Source organism: Oenanthe melanoleuca, chromosome 5 (assembly GCF_029582105.1).
Source record: "Oenanthe melanoleuca isolate GR-GAL-2019-014 chromosome 5, OMel1.0, whole genome shotgun sequence".
In the NCBI taxonomy this organism is placed as follows: Eukaryota; Metazoa; Chordata; class Aves; order Passeriformes; family Muscicapidae; genus Oenanthe; species Oenanthe melanoleuca.
Genome location: NC_079339.1, coordinates 49,497,574 through 49,517,022, shown reverse-complemented (window position 1 = coordinate 49,517,022; position 19,449 = coordinate 49,497,574). Strand labels below are relative to the sequence as shown.

Below are 19,449 nucleotides of genomic sequence, written 5' to 3'. Positions count from 1 at the left end.
ACCACCCCTCCCTCCTTGACCCTCATCTATCTTCTCCCATCACAGGAGGATGGGAATGGGGACTGTGGTCAGCCCATCACTCAGTGGGAGGGTTCCCCACTCTCCCTGCTCCAGTGTGGAGCCCTTCCCCAGGGACACAGTAGGGGCTCAGCTCCCTCACCATGGGCTGCACCTGGGCTGCCCCAGCACCTCCTGCCCTCCTGCTGCACTGACCTTGGCATCAGTGGAATGGCTTCTCTCAGATTCTCACTCCTCTCTTCAGCTGCAGTGTCAGGGAGAACTGAAAAAAAATTTATTCACCACCTACAGAATTTGGAGAGGGGATAATAAGAGGCATTGCATTTATTTTTCTTACCAGATTATTTCTTAAATAGGGATAGCAGTCTGCATGTGTCTATTCCAGGCACAGTGGATCAACTACCTTGTGGCACCAAAACTGATGAACTGTTAGCTTTCTCCTCTAGACAGTGTTGGTCATGTCTCACTAAGAAATCCATGTCTTTTTTTTTTTTTTTAATTCTCTATATATCTGTAAGTATCCTCTGTGATTATTGCCAGATGAGCCACAGACAATATTTGAAGTAACATACTGCATGTTCTAGGACAAGACAAGGAAACACAGACTGTTAAAACAGTGTGTCCAAATTCCAGCCTCACTTGACACTAGAGTCAGTCTCAATCACATCAGTGAAGCATAAGCAAAGCTCTGGAGAAAGAAGAGAAAAATGAGTTACTTTATCATGCCTTGGCATAATAAAAAGTAGTTTTAAAACTTGGTAATCTGAAAAACTTTATCATCATGTTGTTCTAGACTGATAATTTTCCTGTAGTAAACTACTAATTATCTGGAGTGACTATACAATATTTTTTTACATAGTCTGCTTTCTTATTTGAAATGCTTAAAAATTTCTTACAGCTGTTATTTCAGAAAGGAAACAACACAGTGACAGAACAGGGAGCTTTTCCCATTTTTTTTCCTTTAAAATTTACAGTTGCTTTAGAAAAAAATGTTTCTCTCTTGCTAATTTCTTATTTGCCAATGCTAAAACAATATCCCTAGTAAACTGCAGAGGCCAACAAATTAATTTTTGTGGTTTAATATCAAGCAAATAAATCTTACCATTACTAATTATTTTTTGACCTTGCATATGAGAATAGGATTAGACTGACTACAAGTGACACTGATTATGTGAGACAGGATGTTATTAAATCCCTTTGGGGAGCTTTTGAAAGATCCACCACATTTAGAGCAGAGAGCTTTTCTCTGTCTTAGCTCATTTATGGAGCAATTACATGTGACTTACTACAAAAACCTTGTCAGGAAAAACACTGAACAAACAGCTAAAGTGGAATTTACACCACTCCCATCTCTGTCAAAACATCTCACAACCTCACAGCCTTAAAATATTTTGTCAATGTTAACCTATGGCAAAGCCACTTGCTAAATATCAGTGAAAGGTAGAGATAGATTAAGATTACATGAGGAGAACTTGTAATGGATATGAAGGCAGCAGAGATTTCTCTTTGCTCAAATGGCTTCTTTGCACCAGGAGCCCACATTTAATTTTACAGGCTTCAAAAGCCTAATGTTTTCATTTAAGCCATCTCAGGATTTTCAAGTTTTGTTATTTCATTAGAACACTCCTATAGAGGGTTTCTTAGTGAAGTGCAGAGAAATATGCAAAATGTACTGACTTGAAAAACCTCTGCTCATTCTGGAAAAACCTATGGCTAAATTCCTGTTCTGTTTGGTTGGGGTTTTTTTCCAAAATTAAGATTGCTCAAGTGATTTTTAATTTTTGTACCTAAAAGTATGCAAATACAAAATGGAGAGCCAGGTAAAGACCTTTTCCATAACTGTGTTTCTATAACTGACTGCTTTCCTAATATCCATAGCTGAGAATGAAAATGCACAGTGAAGTTCTACAGAACTGTGTGCATTAAATATGTACACACCTATTGATTATGACATTTGCAGTTTGAGAACATCAAAAAAGCAGTTAAAAATATATAATCCAAAGTAATACTGACAATTTACTGAAGAGCCAACAGCACCAAGGTGTTACACTGAAAAGATTTATTCTCACCCCCAGTTTGATATCAAAGTTGATATTGCTACAAATTCATGTGATGACAACACTAAATACTTGGGCTCCCACATTTTTAATGTCTTCCTCATGTGTCTTCACATACTAAATCCAAATCCAGTATGGAAGAAGTTAAAAGATACTAAAATGTTTTTTTCTTTTACTCAGTGGTATAGCTGAAGTATCATGCTGGAATTCACTTACAGCTTTTCCTCAGGGTGCTCAAAAACCATCATCTTGCTGCCAGTAGTCTTTGACCTGAAGCCAAACCCAGGGCAGGCTTAGGGCAGTGGCAGGAGCCTCAGCAGGGTTATCCTTTCCCAGAAACACTAAGATCCTCTGCTGCTCTCTGTAGCACTCCTGAAATATGTCATGTATGTAAAGATGTGCTCATGGCCCACAAGGTCCCTGCTCTTCAGTAACCAGTGGGAATTGATGGTGAATACTGGAGGGTAGGATTTTCTGGATGTGCAGTGATCACTGACCACAGGGAAAGTTGATGCAAAGATTCTGGATCATAAATAAGGATATGCTTGTGTGAGGAAAACCTGATTTTTTTATTGAGTTTGTCCTTCCAGGAATGTTGTGTTGTATTTCTGATATTGCAAAGGAATAAAGCAATACTGTATGAGTGTTCTGCATGGCCAAATATTGTAGTTCTTACTCAGAATTTACTCAGGAAAAACCACCTTTGACTTCAGTGAGGAAGGATTTGCTTGGCTAAGGACTGCACAGACTGTTTTGAATCTTACCAGCATTGCTTGATGCTAATGTTGGGCAACAGTTCTCATTGCTAATTTGCCTGCCTCGTCCTTCTCCTGGGCTCAGGATCTGCTTTTGCTGTGTGTTATTCATAGCTGCTATTGCTAGTTCAGATTGCTCCTCTTTGTGCTTTTCTTTCCCAGCAAACATTTTGCAGCTATTGTTCTGCTGCTGGTGGATGAGCACAGAACCTGGTACACAGGACTTGAACCTCAGCCCAGATTCAATTAACACTGTTAAACATGTTCTCACCATGGTGCTCAGAAGGAATTTTGATGACCCTCTTTCAACAAAGCATAAATTTGTTTAAGCTGAAGTTTTTAGAATGCAAAAATATAAGGGCTTGATTTCCAAATCTTAAGACCAAATGTTTCTGCAGTAAAATAGATGGAGAAGCACCCATTTAGAGCCATCACAATACCAATTGTAAATGCTTATTCTGCCCTACAAAAGTCAGACATGAAAGTTAATGTGTGTGCTGTAGCATCACTCTGTTTTGTAGTTTTAATACAGCTTTAAAGTAAGATATCCTGAATAATAATTAGTACCAAATTATGGCATAACCTTCTAATATGAAGCCAATCTAGCTAGGTTATCACTGGTATGTGTTGTGAGCCACACCTAGCCATGGTTTATCCTCTATTCATGCTACAGGGTACGAAATTCCTGGGTGCCAACCTGCCTATGGCAACCTAGAATTCTCCAGGGCAGGCTCGCAAAATCTTCACCTACTCTCTGGGACAGGTAACTAAAAAGTGATGTTTTGTGAAGTTATGCCTTCTTTCTAACTTTCTGTTGTCCATAAGAATGTTTCATTTCTTCATGCTAGTCTGTGGTCTCTCACTGTTCAGTTGCACTGTGTTTTCTGGACTAGGCAATAACAGCAGATCTGTTTGTTATACTGCTCTAGATGCTTGCCTCAGCCAAGCCTGTAATAATTGTAATTAACATGCATATAAACTGAAAGATGTTTAAGAAGCTGCAAAATCCACAGCTGCCTACTACCAGTTAATCTCTTTTTCTGATGGAGTAGCTTGGCAGTACAGGTGCATTGCATTTCACTGTTGGTACCACAGTTATCTGGGCAGTTCTCCCACCTTCCTTAATTGCTGGTGTGTATATATATTCTGTTTCCTTTACCAGGTTTATATTAATCTTGAGTCTCCTGAACTAAGGATTTTTCAGGGCTATAGGTACAGAATACTGAAAGGGTGGGGAGTTATGACTGATTCTGGTTCATATTTCTGTGCAGCATGTAGTGTAAGTTTAAGCAATGACTCAGTTTTCCGTATTTTGCTTAAATTCTTTTCTACTTTTCTCCTGAATTCACTGTCTATTCTTTTTTGCTTGACTTTATTTCAAGTGGCAGGTATGTAGAAGAAATGTAATTCACTAATCCTATGCCTTTCAATGACATATGAAATACTGCATTATATTTAAAAGTAAGAAGATATTTAGGTTAAAAAATAAAGAGAGACTAAGCTTCAGATTGGTTCCTGCAGTCTATTGATATTCTCTGAATAAGAGATAATAATGTGTGAGAAATTTTATGTTAAGAGTGCTGATAGTGTAAGAAAGACATAAGTGAGATTCTTTTTGATTTTTTTCACACAGTCTACACTCTGTGCAGTGAAAAAAACCCAGCAATCTTAATAAAGTGATTTGAATTCCTGCTTTTCAGTCCCCTGGGATTCTGCAGGTACACTTTATTCTTACCTGGGTTTGGAAGATCTTGATGCAAAAATAGCTTTGCTCTACTGCTTGTTCTTGCTAAAATCAAGAAATGACCAGTGAAGTGAAACATAATTCAGGCATATAAAACTCTTTTACAAAATGTTTGACCCTAATTCCAACTTGGTTGAATATTTGGAAGTCCTTTAAAATTAGAACAAATTCACACATCCACGCTGTCATCACTGAGTTTGATCTTACATTCTGTTTTAAAATGGATGTCCACATGGAATTTCTGAGTCTTGGGATGATAGTTGTCTTTCTGTAGGGCTCACTACAAATATTTTTTTTTCCTACCACTGTCTACTTGTAGTTGTTACTTATGAAATAAAAAAAGCTTACTCTTGTAGAAGACAATACCACCATTTATCTCCAAGTGTACTACAATTTAAAATGCACAAATCCAAGATTTTAGCTCTGCCTTTTCAGCCATTTCACAAAAAAATAAAAATAAACAGCCAATGAAAAGTAATGTTCATTTTCCTACCTACTCTTTGAAAAGCTCACTAGGATCCAAATTTTTAGAGATTTTTTCCTATTTCCTGAAAGCTGGTTTGTTTCTTTCCTGTTGAGTAACTCAGGTCTTAATCTCACTGTTTCAACATATCTAGACTGTAAAACAATATATGTAAACTTTCTTTCTAGTTATATTGAAAAATAACATCTTGCTGAAGGAACTAATAAAAAACCAAAAATGTTTGTTTGGTAAAATGAAAAACAGTGAGTTTGACAAGTGTCAGTGCTACATCCCAGGACAGGTGGATTCCAAGGGCTCCTGGGTCCCCTCTGAAGGAGCATGTGCTGCCTTGCTTTTCACATCAATCCTGGGAGCAGCTCTTTGGATGAACACCTGCTGCCTGGCTTGGTCCCTCCAGATTTGCAGAGAGCTCCTTCATTTGCTGGCTCGCTCCAAAAACTACCCAAGTGTCAAGGTGCAGGACTGGTAAAAAAGTTTGGAGGAATGCAGTAGTCCTGTTCCCTCTCCTTTCCCATACAGCCACAAAAAAAAAAAAAAAAAAATTAAAAAAAAGAAAAGTGACAAAATGACAAAACAGAATATCTTACACTGAAAAGCCAGTGCAGCCAGGGGAGCAGGATAAAATACTGAACTAATAAATTATGACATTCAGCTGGGAGGAAAGTTGTGTGAAATGATGGCACAACATGCTGAGCTGTGGGGAACATGCTAGAGGTGAACTCATTTATACTCTTGCAGAGTAGACTTCCCAGTTAACAAGTCCCAAAATAGTGTGCTGCACTGTATAAAACAAGGTAGGGCTTGAAATAATTAGCCACAGATGACAGATGGCAACTCCTTTGTCTTTTTTTCCTTCTTTTCTTTTACTGTAATATCAAGTTGATCAAAGAGCTGAGGATCATTTGTTATTGTAGGAAAACTAAAAATACCTTGAAATATTCAGGCAAAATAAGTTCATTCAGGTACGAGCCTGTAGCTCTCATTGTTGCTGTTCAACACCTTCTACATGAGTCTATGTGTAGTAATAATTTTCCTCAGAATCTCAATTACACGTGCACAGCTGAGAATTGGGGTGTGCCCCAGCTTAGGATTTAATCAATTGAGTAAATCAAACTGTTAAGTTATTTAATGCAATTGTTTCCTTGTGTTACCAAACCAATGATCTATTCTACTGCCAGAAAGTCTTCCAGAAAGTGCCCAGAGCTCACCTGTCTGGCAGGTCCCTTGGCAATGTCACAGAGCTGTGTGAGAGGGGAGCCAAGGGCTGGAGAGCAGAGCTGGCTGCACCCCTGGCCCCTGAAGGTGTCTGAAGGGGCAGTGCTGTGTCACTCCAGGCAAGAGCAGCATTCCTCCTGGGCTCTTTAGCAGTAACATCTGGCAAGCAGGGGCACTTTTTAAAAGGCAAGCACCTGTGGATTCAAGTTGGAGATACAGCAGCAGCTCCCATCTTGCATGACTTCTGTCACAACAGAGATCAGAGCACAACTGTAACAGGTATAGTCAGAAGGAAAATTCAGTAGTTTGCTCAAATATACACTGCTTATAAAGGAAAAAAGCAGTAGCATTTGCTGTTCCTCCCCTACCCCACTCCCAGTAGTAATTCTGTCTGACTGGTTCCTGAGCCAGAAGAATATATTTGATTTTTTCACCTGCTTAGTATAACCTTTCTGATGGAAGTGTTAAGCCAACCCACCTAAATGAGTCCCTTGAGCAAGACAAAGATGAATTTCAAATCAGAGGAAAGAGAAAAGGATTGGGAAAGGAAAGCAATAGTTAAGATGAGAACAGAGATTATGACCTCTCTCCATTAACCTATGTCTGGATGTTTTATACCAAATAAAATGGGAACAAAATTCTATCCCTACTGCTAAAGCACATTTCTCCAGTATTCCCCTACCACACTTCCAACCTCAGTCCTGTAATAGAAAGAGTAAGATCAATTTCAGATTGTTTCTGGGCAGTGGGCTTCACCCATTCTCATTCCATTCCTATTACACACAAACTGCACAATTCAGGAGGAACCACACTTCTGTTCCAGCACAGCTTGATCCAGATGAATCAGGGAAATAAACAGACGAAAACAAAAGTGAGAAAGGTTTAATAACACAATTAAAATATAACTTTATAAGCTTGTGAGCTGATGTGGCAGGCTGCTCTCAGTAATTTCCAGAGGGAGTGCTTATCCGTGACTACAAACCAAAGCAATCTAGAGGCTGGCCACTCAAAGCTGCAAGGAGAGCTACTGCTAATCTAAGGAGAGCCTGCTTAATCACCTGGAGAGCTCTCTTTAGCTTTCTAATCACAAATTGAAGTCTGCCTCTAATTTTGCTTCCTCAATTTTTCAATACCTTACTATTTTTTTCCCCTTTCTTATCACCTCTTGGTAGTCTGGATTCCCTGGTGAGATGCCATGCAGACAGGTGGGATCCTGGCAGACATTAAAAAGCAAACAACAACTGCACAACAGCTTCAAATAACTTGCTGTCTGAGCCCCCCCTGCCACCAGTGGCCTCTGCAGCATCATAATTGTTGCAGCCATTCTTTGCTGCAGGTTTTCTTACCCTTTCAAACCCTCCAACTTTGCACTCTAACCCACCATTTCTGCTAACCAAATATTTTATGGAAACTTCTCAGCCTCTGGGAAGCCAGGAAACAGCAGCTCTTACTGGGTGAACCTTCTTCCAGAGCCATGTGGGCAGCAGAGTCTGGACAGAAAGTGAAATCCCTCAATCCCTAGGAAGGGTCAGGTCATTATGACTCTGCTCTCTTGGACAAATGCTGTCTGAAGTTTGCCACACCAGAAGTTTCCTCCCTTCTCTCCCAGTTTAACCAGCTGATTCATTTCAGATGTGTCCCAGCCACTAGGCAACATTTGAACAATGCAGAAAATATGAAGCAGGGCATGAACATGAGCAGAGTCCTTCATTATGGCAGGAAAATAAACATGTCTTTCCTGCCTCTAGAGAATGGGCCAGAGAGAATGTATTCCTCCTGGAATCACATGCTGGTTGTCTTCTCTTGGGACCATATTTTCCAGCTCTCCATCCCTTCATTTTCTAGCAATACAGAGAAACAAATTATTCAAACTCCTGTAGAATCACTTACAGAGCCTAAAGGCTTACTTTAAGCCACTGCTACTACAGAGCTGAAAACAATTAGTTCCCACTTTAAGGAGAGCCTAACAGAGGCACTAGGAGGCAGCTGGGAAGAAGGCAAAGATCATAGTAACAACTTCTGCTGGTTCCACTTTTTCCCTCTGCTTTAGTCGTTTTTGAATTTGGGCACAAGGCTCCTGATGTTTTGCTGTGCACTGCATTCATTTCTCACACACTCAGGTATTTAACCTCACAAGTGTCTCACAAGCAAAAATGGTCATCTCATTAACAGGGGACAGAAAGACATTTGGAAGACTCCAGTTCCAAACCAAGTTGGCAGAAGTATTAAATCAGTCCTCAGAGAGCTGGCTCAGCCCTTCAGTCTCTGCTCAGCCCTTGCACCAAGCAGTGACATTGCACATCCTGGTTTGTAACTCCACATTCCTTCCTCCCCACGAGCTGCTCTGTGCCCTTGCTTTGTGCTCTGCAATTAACACTCCCTGGTCACAGGTCTGCATCCTCACACTTCATTTGTCCTTTGTGTTTTTCAGTACACGGGGGGAATCAAAATCGTCTGCTGAGGAAACTTCATTTAAAATCATCACCTGCTGAAGAAATTTCATTTAAAATAATCGAAACACCTTTAGTGTCTATTTCTGAAAGCTGGAGTTGCATTCATGATATTTCTATTCAATCCATTCAGAGCCTTAGGTTATGGATAGCACCTTTAAATAAAGGAAAACTTGTATGTCTTTATTATGAGTATATTTTTAAAATCTTGTCACGTTTCACTGACAATAATGGCATTCACTTAACACAACTGAGTGCTGACAGATGGTCCTCTAAGGGTTTTTTGCATGTCAACACATAACTGAATTTTCATATCTTAATCACCTCATATTGCAGTTAATACTGAATGCTCTTGTTGGATAGATGTGTCAGTGGCTTCTGATATTTGTTACAGAAGTCACCCTTCTGCAATGAAAGACTGTCAGGTCATTATAACCCAAACATAATTCAGTTTTATTTTTAAGAGAGATCACTCTTTTCTACCTCTTATGAATAAGGCCAGTACAGTTTAGATACATTTACCATATGATATATCTTGTCAGGTCTGAATTTTTAATTGTGTGAATTATAAAAGTGTGAAGTACTCATGTCCAAAGTAAAGAACCATGTCTACCTTCCAAAATCCAGTGATGAATCTGTTTTAAAGTAGCTCTATGAACTCTACAGGTGCCTCAAATAGGCTGTCATGCTAAGGATCTATCCCACAGCTCTTGGCACTTCAACTGCTAAACATCTCTTCTTTCCCCACCTCCCTTCCAAATGGCTCTCTCTAATTTTTCTGATAAAGGATCCCTCTTCTCTGGTTTAAATTCTGCCAGAATGCCTGGAACCTAAGAAAAGGACTCTGTTACTTGTTTTATGTGTCCATCAGTCATTTGGAAACTATCTGAGCTCCAGATTTGGATCTCCCACACATTTGTTCTGGAACATATGTACAGGCCTTCCTTCTCATAATCCAAACCCAGCTTCAGGTTGTTTATTTTGAAAACAAGTACTGCAAAGAAAATTCAAATTATTTAATACTTGGAAAAAAAACTCCTTCAAAAGCTATCTGTCTAAATATATTTGTATATATATCTCTACAGGAAGGAGAGATCTGCATGCAATTTGACAGGCAAACTGTTCCTACTCCAAAGTTTCAAATATAAGAAACTTCTTTGAAATTAATGGACAAATTTGGTGGAAGTGCTGTAATGAAAAAAATCCTGACAAACCTTGGTAAAAATTTAAAAGAAAAAACTAGGTAAGCTGAACAAAGTCTGTGTGAGCCCGAATTTATAGGAAAATGCCTATTGAAGAACTTTTTTTTTTATACACATTTGCATAAGCAAATTTCTTTGAAGCAGCTGAATAAGGAGTGCAAGAGAATTGAGATTTGTAGGTTTGACTCTGGGTCTGAGCTGCAGCATGTAATCTTTTTCCCCAATAAAATGTATAATTTCAAGTCTGTAGTTGGATTCTCAGACTGTGGATCTTGACTTTGTAATTTGATCCCATCCCCCTTCTAATCAATAAAGCAAGAGCAAGGTTAGACACAAAAACTGCAGATAAGGAAAATAGTTTTGGCATTAACCTTTTGAAATGGTGACCCTGAGCATGTAGCACATAATCAAAACTTGATTAACACAGAAATCCAATTACTGCTTCATTAAAAATCTTTCATTAATCTAGAAAACACTTGTAAAATGCTTTGACTTCATTTCCCAACAACTACAACTTGAAAAAACATTGTTGAGGGGTCATATTCAAAGTCACAACTGTCATCTCAAAGTTATTCCTCCTAAGCTGGGCTTTGGGTGCCTTTCTTGCAGCATCTCCACCTTGGGCAGCATGCAGACCCATTCCAGAGTCATGTCCAGAAAAAATGTGCTGGAATAAAAAGTCCTGAGTAATCCAGACTACCAGATGTGGTAGGGCTGCTGGAGCCAAAATTCCTTGGTAGTGTCAAAATCAAGCTGGCAATGCAGTCCAGCTCCATTGGGCAGAAATGCAGCAGCACTGAGGACCTGCTGGCGTCTCTCCAGCTGTGAACATCCCCAGAGATCTCTGTTCCCATCTTGCTGCTCCCTGGGTGAGAGCTGACTCAGGAAAGTGTCTCCCAGAGCCTTTCCTCTTGCCTGGCTGATGATTTTCATCTCTGTGATGATCAGCTGCATCCAAAAATCAGAAACAAAACCAGGGGTGTGGATGGCTGCTTTTTTTGAGCCAAACAGCTGCTTTCTTTGCAGAGATGCACAGCAGACATGCAGTGTTGGGAGAGTGCTTCCAGGAAAGCAGGGTCACAAAGCTGCCTCAAAGCCTCTGGCTGCCTGCCATGTCTGTCACCAGTGGCCCAAGTTGGCGTGGCATGACTGGGAGCACAGTTCTCCCTTGGCCTTTCCCAGAGACCCTCTCCTGATCTTTATGCTCCTTCCCAATGCCTCTCTAGGGTTGATGGTTATTGACTTTTCCCTAGACAAAACCCCACAGGGTAAAAGAAGAAAACATTATCTTTGAAATTCTGCTCAGAAGACATTTTTTAAGTTTTCCTCAGTGCTCCCAAACTCCTGATCCCGTGAAGCTTTTTTTAGAATGTGACACATGGCAGACACGAAGCAGATCTGATAAACACTTTGAAGCGGTTAGTGGTTCATTTCTGTGGGACCCACGCCATCTAAGCAAACAAGAAAGGAAATAATATTACCTCATGCCATACACACAGAACTGAGTCAGGAAGAGGGGGAGTTATCTGATGAGATGTGATTGTCTGTGTCTGAGATGCTTGACCAGATTCCCTTTGTAATTAACGGAAGTGGAGACTTCCAGATCTGCGTCAGCTCCTCTCAAAGTAGGCTTCTAAAATAGGGCAGATTAATTCATCCTGGTAGTGCCTGCTCTGGGCTAAGAACAGGAGCCAGAGCTCACCAGCAGTAGGCAAGCTCAGTCTTGCCTTAACTCTCTTGAGTGGTATAACCTTTGCCAAAGCATGCTCAAAACTCAGAGATCCAAAGCCCAGTCCAGGTTAGTTCCTTCTTACACGTTATTTCTTCCAGGACAGGCTTATCACCCACAAAATGCAATTAGTTCTACTTAGGATTTCACAGCTGCATTAAAACTTCTGTTTCACTATCCAGAAAAGAGAACCTTCAATCTGGGTGTTTTTCAGTATATTTGGCATGGGCATCTGTCTTGCCTTTGTTTCACATTCCTTTCCCTGCCGATTTCCCTCCTAATACCTCCCTAATCCCAATTCTTTTTCACTCACTTCAGCAGCAGTGTGAAGGAATGTAATCAGTCCATTCAGAGAGAATTCCCCTAGTTCAAAAGAAATGTGTTTTCTCTGGTTTTAAACAGCATTGCAGAACCAGCCAGGCCAGAGCCCTGGGGGGCAGGCAGGTGTGGAAAGTGCTGCTGAAGCAGTTTGACCAGTGATGTGGAGACTGGGGCTGCTGGAATGCTCCACTAATGGGGCATATCCATAGATATCAACTCTTATGGAATAAAGGTTCAGGGACCCTCTTTGTGGGCCACCTGAAGGCAGAAGGCTCCAAAATCCTCTGGCCTCCAGGCAACTGAGCATCCCCAGCTTTGCATGCCAGCACTCCTTTGTCTTCAGCCCATCTGCCAGGCAGATGAGCTGGCACAAGATCAGACAGGTACAATGAGAACCTGCTTGTTTTCCAGCACACCTTCCTCAGAATAGGCCCTTATCTTGTGGCATCTCAGCTTTGTCTGAAATCCAGTGGGAATCTGCTCACCTGGAGCCAGCACTACAGCTTAACCCTGGCTAACAGCTGCAGGCTGAGATAATGTTTGTGGGCACAAATTTCTGTGCAAATAGATGTTTCATCTGTTTTACACTTTTTATGAATATAAACAGAGCTAATCAGGGAAAATAATACTTTGGAGAGTTTAAAGACTTGTTTTTAATAACCTTGAAAGTAGCTTCCCTTGAGAGGTGTTTTTTCAACAGTCTAAATATTTAATATTGTATTTACTGTCCTTGTTGTTAAAGAAATATTTTAATGAAGCAAAGTGGGTAATGACTTGTAGACCTCTGATTGTCACAGGAGCAGAACATTAGAGAACATTAAAAGAAATGGACAACCCCTTATGCTAAAGGTGGAATAATCCACAGGGCCTTTAAACTTGCTCTGTAATTCCATACTCCTTGAAGCCATCAGAATTGCAGGAAGACCATGGAATATGGGATTTGTCTTTTCTAAGATAAAGCACTATCAGATTGCTAAAACATAACCCTACCAGATTAATTTTTATTTGCAAATAAGTCCTGTCCTTTCTCCTGGCTGTAATTTTTTTCCATTTAATTGTTTCCTTAGTTTTACATTTATATAAAATTAAAGAACCATGAGGATCAACTATCCATAAAACATAAATTATTGATCAAAATATAGTGATTTAGTAGCATTAAAAAATTGTGCAATGAACTTTTCTAATTAACCAGTATGTGACAAGCAGAAACAAAATGCAGCTAATTTATGGAGTTGGTTGTTTGAAGAAAAGGAAAATGCTAAATGGTTGACTTTGTGAACTCCATGTTTTGACTTTTTTATCTTTTCCCTCTTTTCCACTCTGATTAAATTACCACTATCAAATTTACAGTAGTACAGAACAAAATTAAGCCCTCCTCATGAAAACCTCAGATTTCAAGAACAAAAAACACAACACAGCATAAGGAATGAGAATCCAAGCATGTCATTATGTGATAACACTGGAAGATAATGGTAAGGGGAAGGTTTCCAGAGAAAGAACATCTGTTTCATGAGATATGGGGGGAAAAGAAATCCACCAAAACAGACAAAGAAAAATCTCATGAAATACCTTAGATTAGTACAAAACAAAAATTGAGACTCTCATCCTGTTATTAGAGATGCAGAATTTGATACATTGCATCCTCTTATTCTTTCTGCTGTTTCACTTGCTTTGCCTTTGCTTCTTAGATAATTGTTCATATAGAACCAAAATCAAGAGAAAACAACAGGGTTTACCTCACACCAGTAATGTATCTAGATAAGGCTCAAATCATGCAGAAATCAAAGCCAACTTGGGAGTCCTGGGAAATCTGCTCTCAGTATTACATCTATTAGTACCCATTCAATGGTTACAATCCAAGATTTGGGAAAATTTCCCTGTTGTGCCATTCACGAGTGTAAATTGTGCCATTGCTTAAAGTTAGCTATCTTTCCAGAACTTGCTTGACTCAAGATGGATATTAAAGCAGATGGTTTAACACTTTCTCAGCTGGGTTTTTTTCTCTCTCTCTTTTTTCTTCTTCCATAAAAATGACTATAAGTTTCTTGCCACTCAGCATATTCGTGTCAGAATGTAATTTCCTTCTAAATTTCTTACCTTCTTAATAAGGACTCACTGTTATGCATCTACTATTGTATCCTAAATAATCCCATCACAAATCAGGGATTATTTCCTATCTAAAAATTATATGTCCTCTCAAACCAACAGCTGTTTTAACACTGATCAGATGACTCAAAATACACAGTGAGGAGGGGTTCTCCTAGGTTTGAGAGAGTTTAAAATATCACCCCATCTTTTCAGAATGGGTGGAAATGAGTAGATCTTTTTAGAATTATGGTTTTCTGGTTGAGAATAAGTTTCATCTTTGAAGCTGCCTGAGTTGTGCTTTAATCAGTGGAGCTTTTTCTTTTTTTTGAACAAAGCTTCACCTATGTTTTACTGCCCAAAACAGAGTCCATGCACATAGACTGTTTCAGTAAACCTCACTAGAATAATCCTGATTTTAATGGATTGAATAATCTCATTCTGAAAGCTAAGAATTCAAGAATACAAGTACTTTAAAGTGAACTCCAAAGGAAAAAGTGAACTGGAAATTTATCCTTCCAGCATAAGTTTCAGCCTGCCAAAACCTGCCAAACTGTCCAGATCTGAATCTGAATGAAAGCACATTTTGGCATCTCAGACCAGCATCACCTTCCACTTCAGGATCAAGCTTTACACAGAACTCAGATTTTTAACCCCAAATTTCCCCACATAGACAGGTCTAGGCCCACTGGCCTATGCAGAAGCAACTTCATTTGAGGAGTCAGGGGTTTTGCTCCTGCTTAGTCTTCTCACAACTGAGACCCAAAGCAAGACATACCTACATAAGGAAGAAAAATCAAAGTTATTGGAGGTGATTAACTTTCCCCTTTTTCCTCTTTTAATAAGTAGTCTTCAACTATTACTAACTTAAACATCCTGGAACTACCATTATATTTGTACAATAATAGCTTCTCTTCATCACAAGGATTATGCTCCCTCTGTCCAAAACTTCCCAGTGCAGCAAGATGCTCCAACTTTCCCTGATCTGCTTTAACTTGCATCAACTGCACTTGCCCAGCAGCCTCAGCCTGGGCATTTTTATCCAAAATAGTAGCTGGAGGACCTACTGCCTACTTTCACACAAATCCTAGTAGTTAGATTTTTAGAGCAGCAGAAGACTTGTCCTAAACAAGAGAGAAGACTCTAAACAGTTTTGACACTCTAACTGGCACTTCACAGAAGAAAATCTGAGTTTCCAGGCTACAGGAAGGAGAACTGACCACTCCTCTTTCCCAAGATGAGCAGAGGAGAAGCAGGAACAAGCCAGAAGCAGAGCAAGTGAAAGGCGGCATGATGTGGTAACATCATCAATGGGGACATGTAGAAATGAGCAGCATGGGCTCCCAGTTCCCTAGATAACTTCAGAGTTTAATTCACCAAGCAAAATATAAAAATTAAATGGTTATATTAAGTGGAGCTGCATTAAATGTCTGAATTAGAATACATTATTTTAAGAGAATATAACCACAAGTGGTAATCTAAGTATAACTGTAACCACGCAATATGTGCAATTGAAATAGAGCGCCGTGTTGGCAAACATTGGGCTGTTTCCTGCTCAGAGCTGCATGGATCAAACAGGCAGCAATAGTAAGGCTTTTGCCTTAACTTACTGAGCTCCCATCACAGCTTGCAGGGGAGAAGCCAGTCACACTGTAGACAGCTCAGATAAGTGTTCCTTGAAGACTGACATGTTGTTCCCAACTCTCTTGTCTAATTAAAGACCCAAAACATTATTCTGCTGCAGCTGATGGCAGCACTCACTTGACATCAAAGGGAATCAAGATTTGCCATTCATTTATGAGGAACTATTTTTATCATGTGATTAAAACAAAGCAAGGCAATACACAATGCATCCTGTGGCAGCACTGTGTGTCTAGGTGATGGCAGACCCCAGTTCCACAGTGCCTCAGAGCTCCCACCTGGAGCTGAGATCAGCTCCAGTGTATGAACCAAGTTCCAGCCATCTCCAGAGATCCCAGCCCTGGCAGGAATCCCATCCTGCTGTTCAACTGCTAGAAGACTGAAGAGCTTGCAAACTAAGTAGACAAAGATACAAAAATCTCCATTGTGCAGATAAGAACTAAGGCATATGCCGAGTGGCTCACCTGAATCTCGTGCTTTGTTTTGTTTAAGACTGTAACTGAAGATAGTTTGCAATCAGGGCATAAGTTCTTTAGTGAAAGAACTGTAAAATTAGGGATTACACCTGAGTCTGGAAAGCCTTGCCTCCCAAATAAGTGGGAGAAAAAGGGAAATATCTACAACCTTAAAATTGTGATATTATTAATAGATTTCCGTTCTCCAAATGTAATGCTGAACAATAATATATCTGGCATCTTTGTGACAATGATTGGGCTGAAAAAGGAATCAAATAAGACAAAAATTTCTTCCTCCATAGAACTGTAATTTGGATTTTAGGCAAGAAATATTTTTGCACAATTTATTGTTGCTGCTCAATAGAGACCTACTGCTTCAGTCAGCATTATGGTTAGATAATTCTAAATGGAAAGTCCTGTGTGAAACCAAACTCTAGACTGTGTTTTGTATTTTAATGAAGATTCTTTCACAGTATATTCCATTCTGGATAATGAGGTAGTAGCAATAAATACACCAGAAAGGACAGATGGAAGATAGTCAGCTGTCTGAATCAGAAGATTTTCAAAGTGCAGTAAACAAATTAAGCACACTTCTCTGGCTTGAGGCCAAGCTGTACTCTAGGGAGCTGGTCAAAGAGTGGATCATAAAAAGCTTTCTGGGAGCAGCTAAATTCTACAGCTGTGGTCTTTGTTTTTCTAGTACTTTGCAAGAACAGAAGGGGGAATTACGAAAGCGCCTGTCATACACTACCCATAAGCTGGAAATGCTTGAAACGGAGTTTGACTCTACACGTCAGTATCTTGAAATAGAACTGAGACGTGCTCAGGAGGAACTTGAAAAAGTTACTGAAAAACTGAGAAGGTTAGTAATGAACTTTTTGAAATGAACTGAGTTATTAGAATTTTAGGAGTGACTGTATTAAAGACCTATGTAAGTAAAACCAATCACAGTTGCAAGCATGCATGATTTATTATTTATTGATTGCATATTTTGTTTCATATTTAATATATGAATATATTTTCCTGAATATATATTACATGCCACATGAAGTTATTCACATGTGATATGTAAAATCTCTCTGCACTAAAAACAAATATGCAAATAGAAATACACCTATATATGTGCAAATATGACATTATTTCTCTAGAACCATACATATGGGGTAGTGCCATATGGCATTACACATACAAAGGCTATAAACCTACTACACATATATATAGACATATATTATTTATACTCTATATATACAGGTATTTTTTTATGACTTTGCACATTTTCTTTGTTTATAATTCATTACACTGATATGAGAGAATAGAATTTGGCTCTCCATCACTTGAAACTGTGACTATGTTCAGTTGAAATCATATTAAGGCATTTTGCATTATAGTATAGCAAATAATTTCTTTTTTATTCTCAAGCAGAAAGGAATGAAAGCTATTATTTAAAACTGTTGTAGCTGTGGTACAGTGCTGTTGCAAATCAGGGACCTAGTTAATGTTACTGATAAATTATGTTAAGCATGCACTCCCCACATTCCTGGCACTGATTAAAATGGTCTGTAGATTTAGCCTAAATTTTATCATGATTCTTAATACCCATTTTTCATTTGTTTTCAAAACTTCTGAAACTAGAATTATCTACTTATGCAGGAATGTATTTGCATGTCTTGTGAGACTTTCTTAAACTGATATCTTCATGGAACTATTTGATTAATTCATTGGATGACTCAAAACGAAATTCAGAATAAATCATTCCAGGGCAATACCCAAAGAAATACTTTTCATTATTTACATAAGCCAAACCAAAACAATGACAGAAAGCACCAATAAACTGAGTCAACCAAATCATTTAATGCAAATTTTAAACAGAATGAGTCTGTAAGGTCTCAATTTAGGAAACAGCCTACTGTGGTCTTATAACTTAAATACTTCTCTAATTGGGGATGCTCCTCAAAATGAGACTAAAATATGCAGGTGTCATGGTGATTTTGAAATCTATACACATCTATTAAGAGCAATCTGGAGGTTCTCCCTATACTTTTCTTGTCAACAATATTTTTCCTATCTTTTCACTTAGAGCAGAGCCACTGAAAGTAACTTCATTCTTGATGTAGTTTTGCTTCAATACTTTCCAGGACAGGGAACACTGGTGCTCTTTTCTCTTGAAGGATCAGTTTGGGGCTGCCATAAGCAGCTGCCCAAAAACCATCCCCCTTCTGTTAAAACAGATGGGCTTCCTAGTCAGCAGAAAGCCTCTTATCAACTGCTCTGGGCACCAATGAGTTCAGCACCCCTGGAAACTCAGGCCAAGTCTGGCACTCACACCAGAACATCACATCAGCAGAACTGACTTTCCAATATTCTAATGGAACCTTGTACCATATTATGAAGAAAACTTATATTAAAAATTATGTTTCAGGCAGGTGATTACTCCCCTGAAGACATATCATAATGGAAGCCCAAAATATTTTACGAGGTGAGCTTTAAAAATGTTTCTATTGAGAATAGCAAGGCATCCTGCAAGTTGAACATCTAGATTTGTCAACCTGGGGAAGAATAATGTCTGAAAAAAAAACTGTCATCCAAAAGCTTGTCAGCAACATGTCACAGAGGAAAATCAGTGTGAGAAAAACAAAGAAGTGGGATTAGTTTCAATTATGAGTCTCTTCCTTTATTCACTGCACAAGGAGAGAAATTCATCCCCCCATAAATGAATAGGCCCTTTGTAACAAGATCCCACTTGTACACTGGAGAACATTTCTGTTATTAAATTTCCTTTTCTGTGAAGTGGAATTTTATTTCCAAGAGGATGAATGACTATCCTTTTGTAGTCCTTTCTGAGTTTCTTTGTCTTATTTTATCCAGAATTCCCTGTGCTGTTTCTGGGCCTCCCCAGTTTCACTCAAGAGAGGTCACTTGTGTGGCTCCATGGTCAAGTTTTCAAATTCTCTACAAACATTAGAGATGGCCTCTTTCTTTTTCCTCAGTGGGAGACCAGTGCTAACTAGACCTGAAAATAGTAACTGTAAATCTTAGGTTCAGCTTTGAAAAGTGACTGAAAAAGGATTTCATATTCCTCACAGTGGTCCCTTATCTGACATGGTCAGCACAGCTTTTATAAGTTAAAATCTAAAAAAATTTCAAAATCCAAACTTGGAACCACATCTGGACTCCAAAGTTCAATTTGGGTTTCTTCCTTGAGGCTCTGCCCTGGGCAACAACTTGCTGAGGTCCCCATTTTATCTTTCAACAGAAAGTAGAGTTATTTTAAGGCATGAAAAGTAACCTCATAC

General features: G+C 39.1%; 1 protein-coding gene across 4 annotated transcripts in view; it reads left to right on the top strand.

Annotated features, from left to right (window-relative positions):
* Window positions 1-19,449, top strand: part of BEGAIN (brain enriched guanylate kinase associated) — a 154,108-nt gene that overhangs the window by 81,018 nt on the left and 53,641 nt on the right. Inside the window, exons 3-5 of one of the 4 annotated variants that reach the window (XM_056493976.1) lie at window positions 3,504-3,593; window positions 16,857-17,018; window positions 18,576-18,632. In XM_056493976.1, the coding sequence (XP_056349951.1) occupies window positions 3,504-3,593; window positions 16,857-17,018; window positions 18,576-18,632 (309 nt within the window). The remainder of the gene's footprint in view (window positions 1-3,503; window positions 3,594-16,856; window positions 17,019-18,575; window positions 18,633-19,449) is intronic. The other 3 variants (XM_056493977.1, XM_056493979.1, XM_056493978.1) reach the window with 3 other exon arrangements.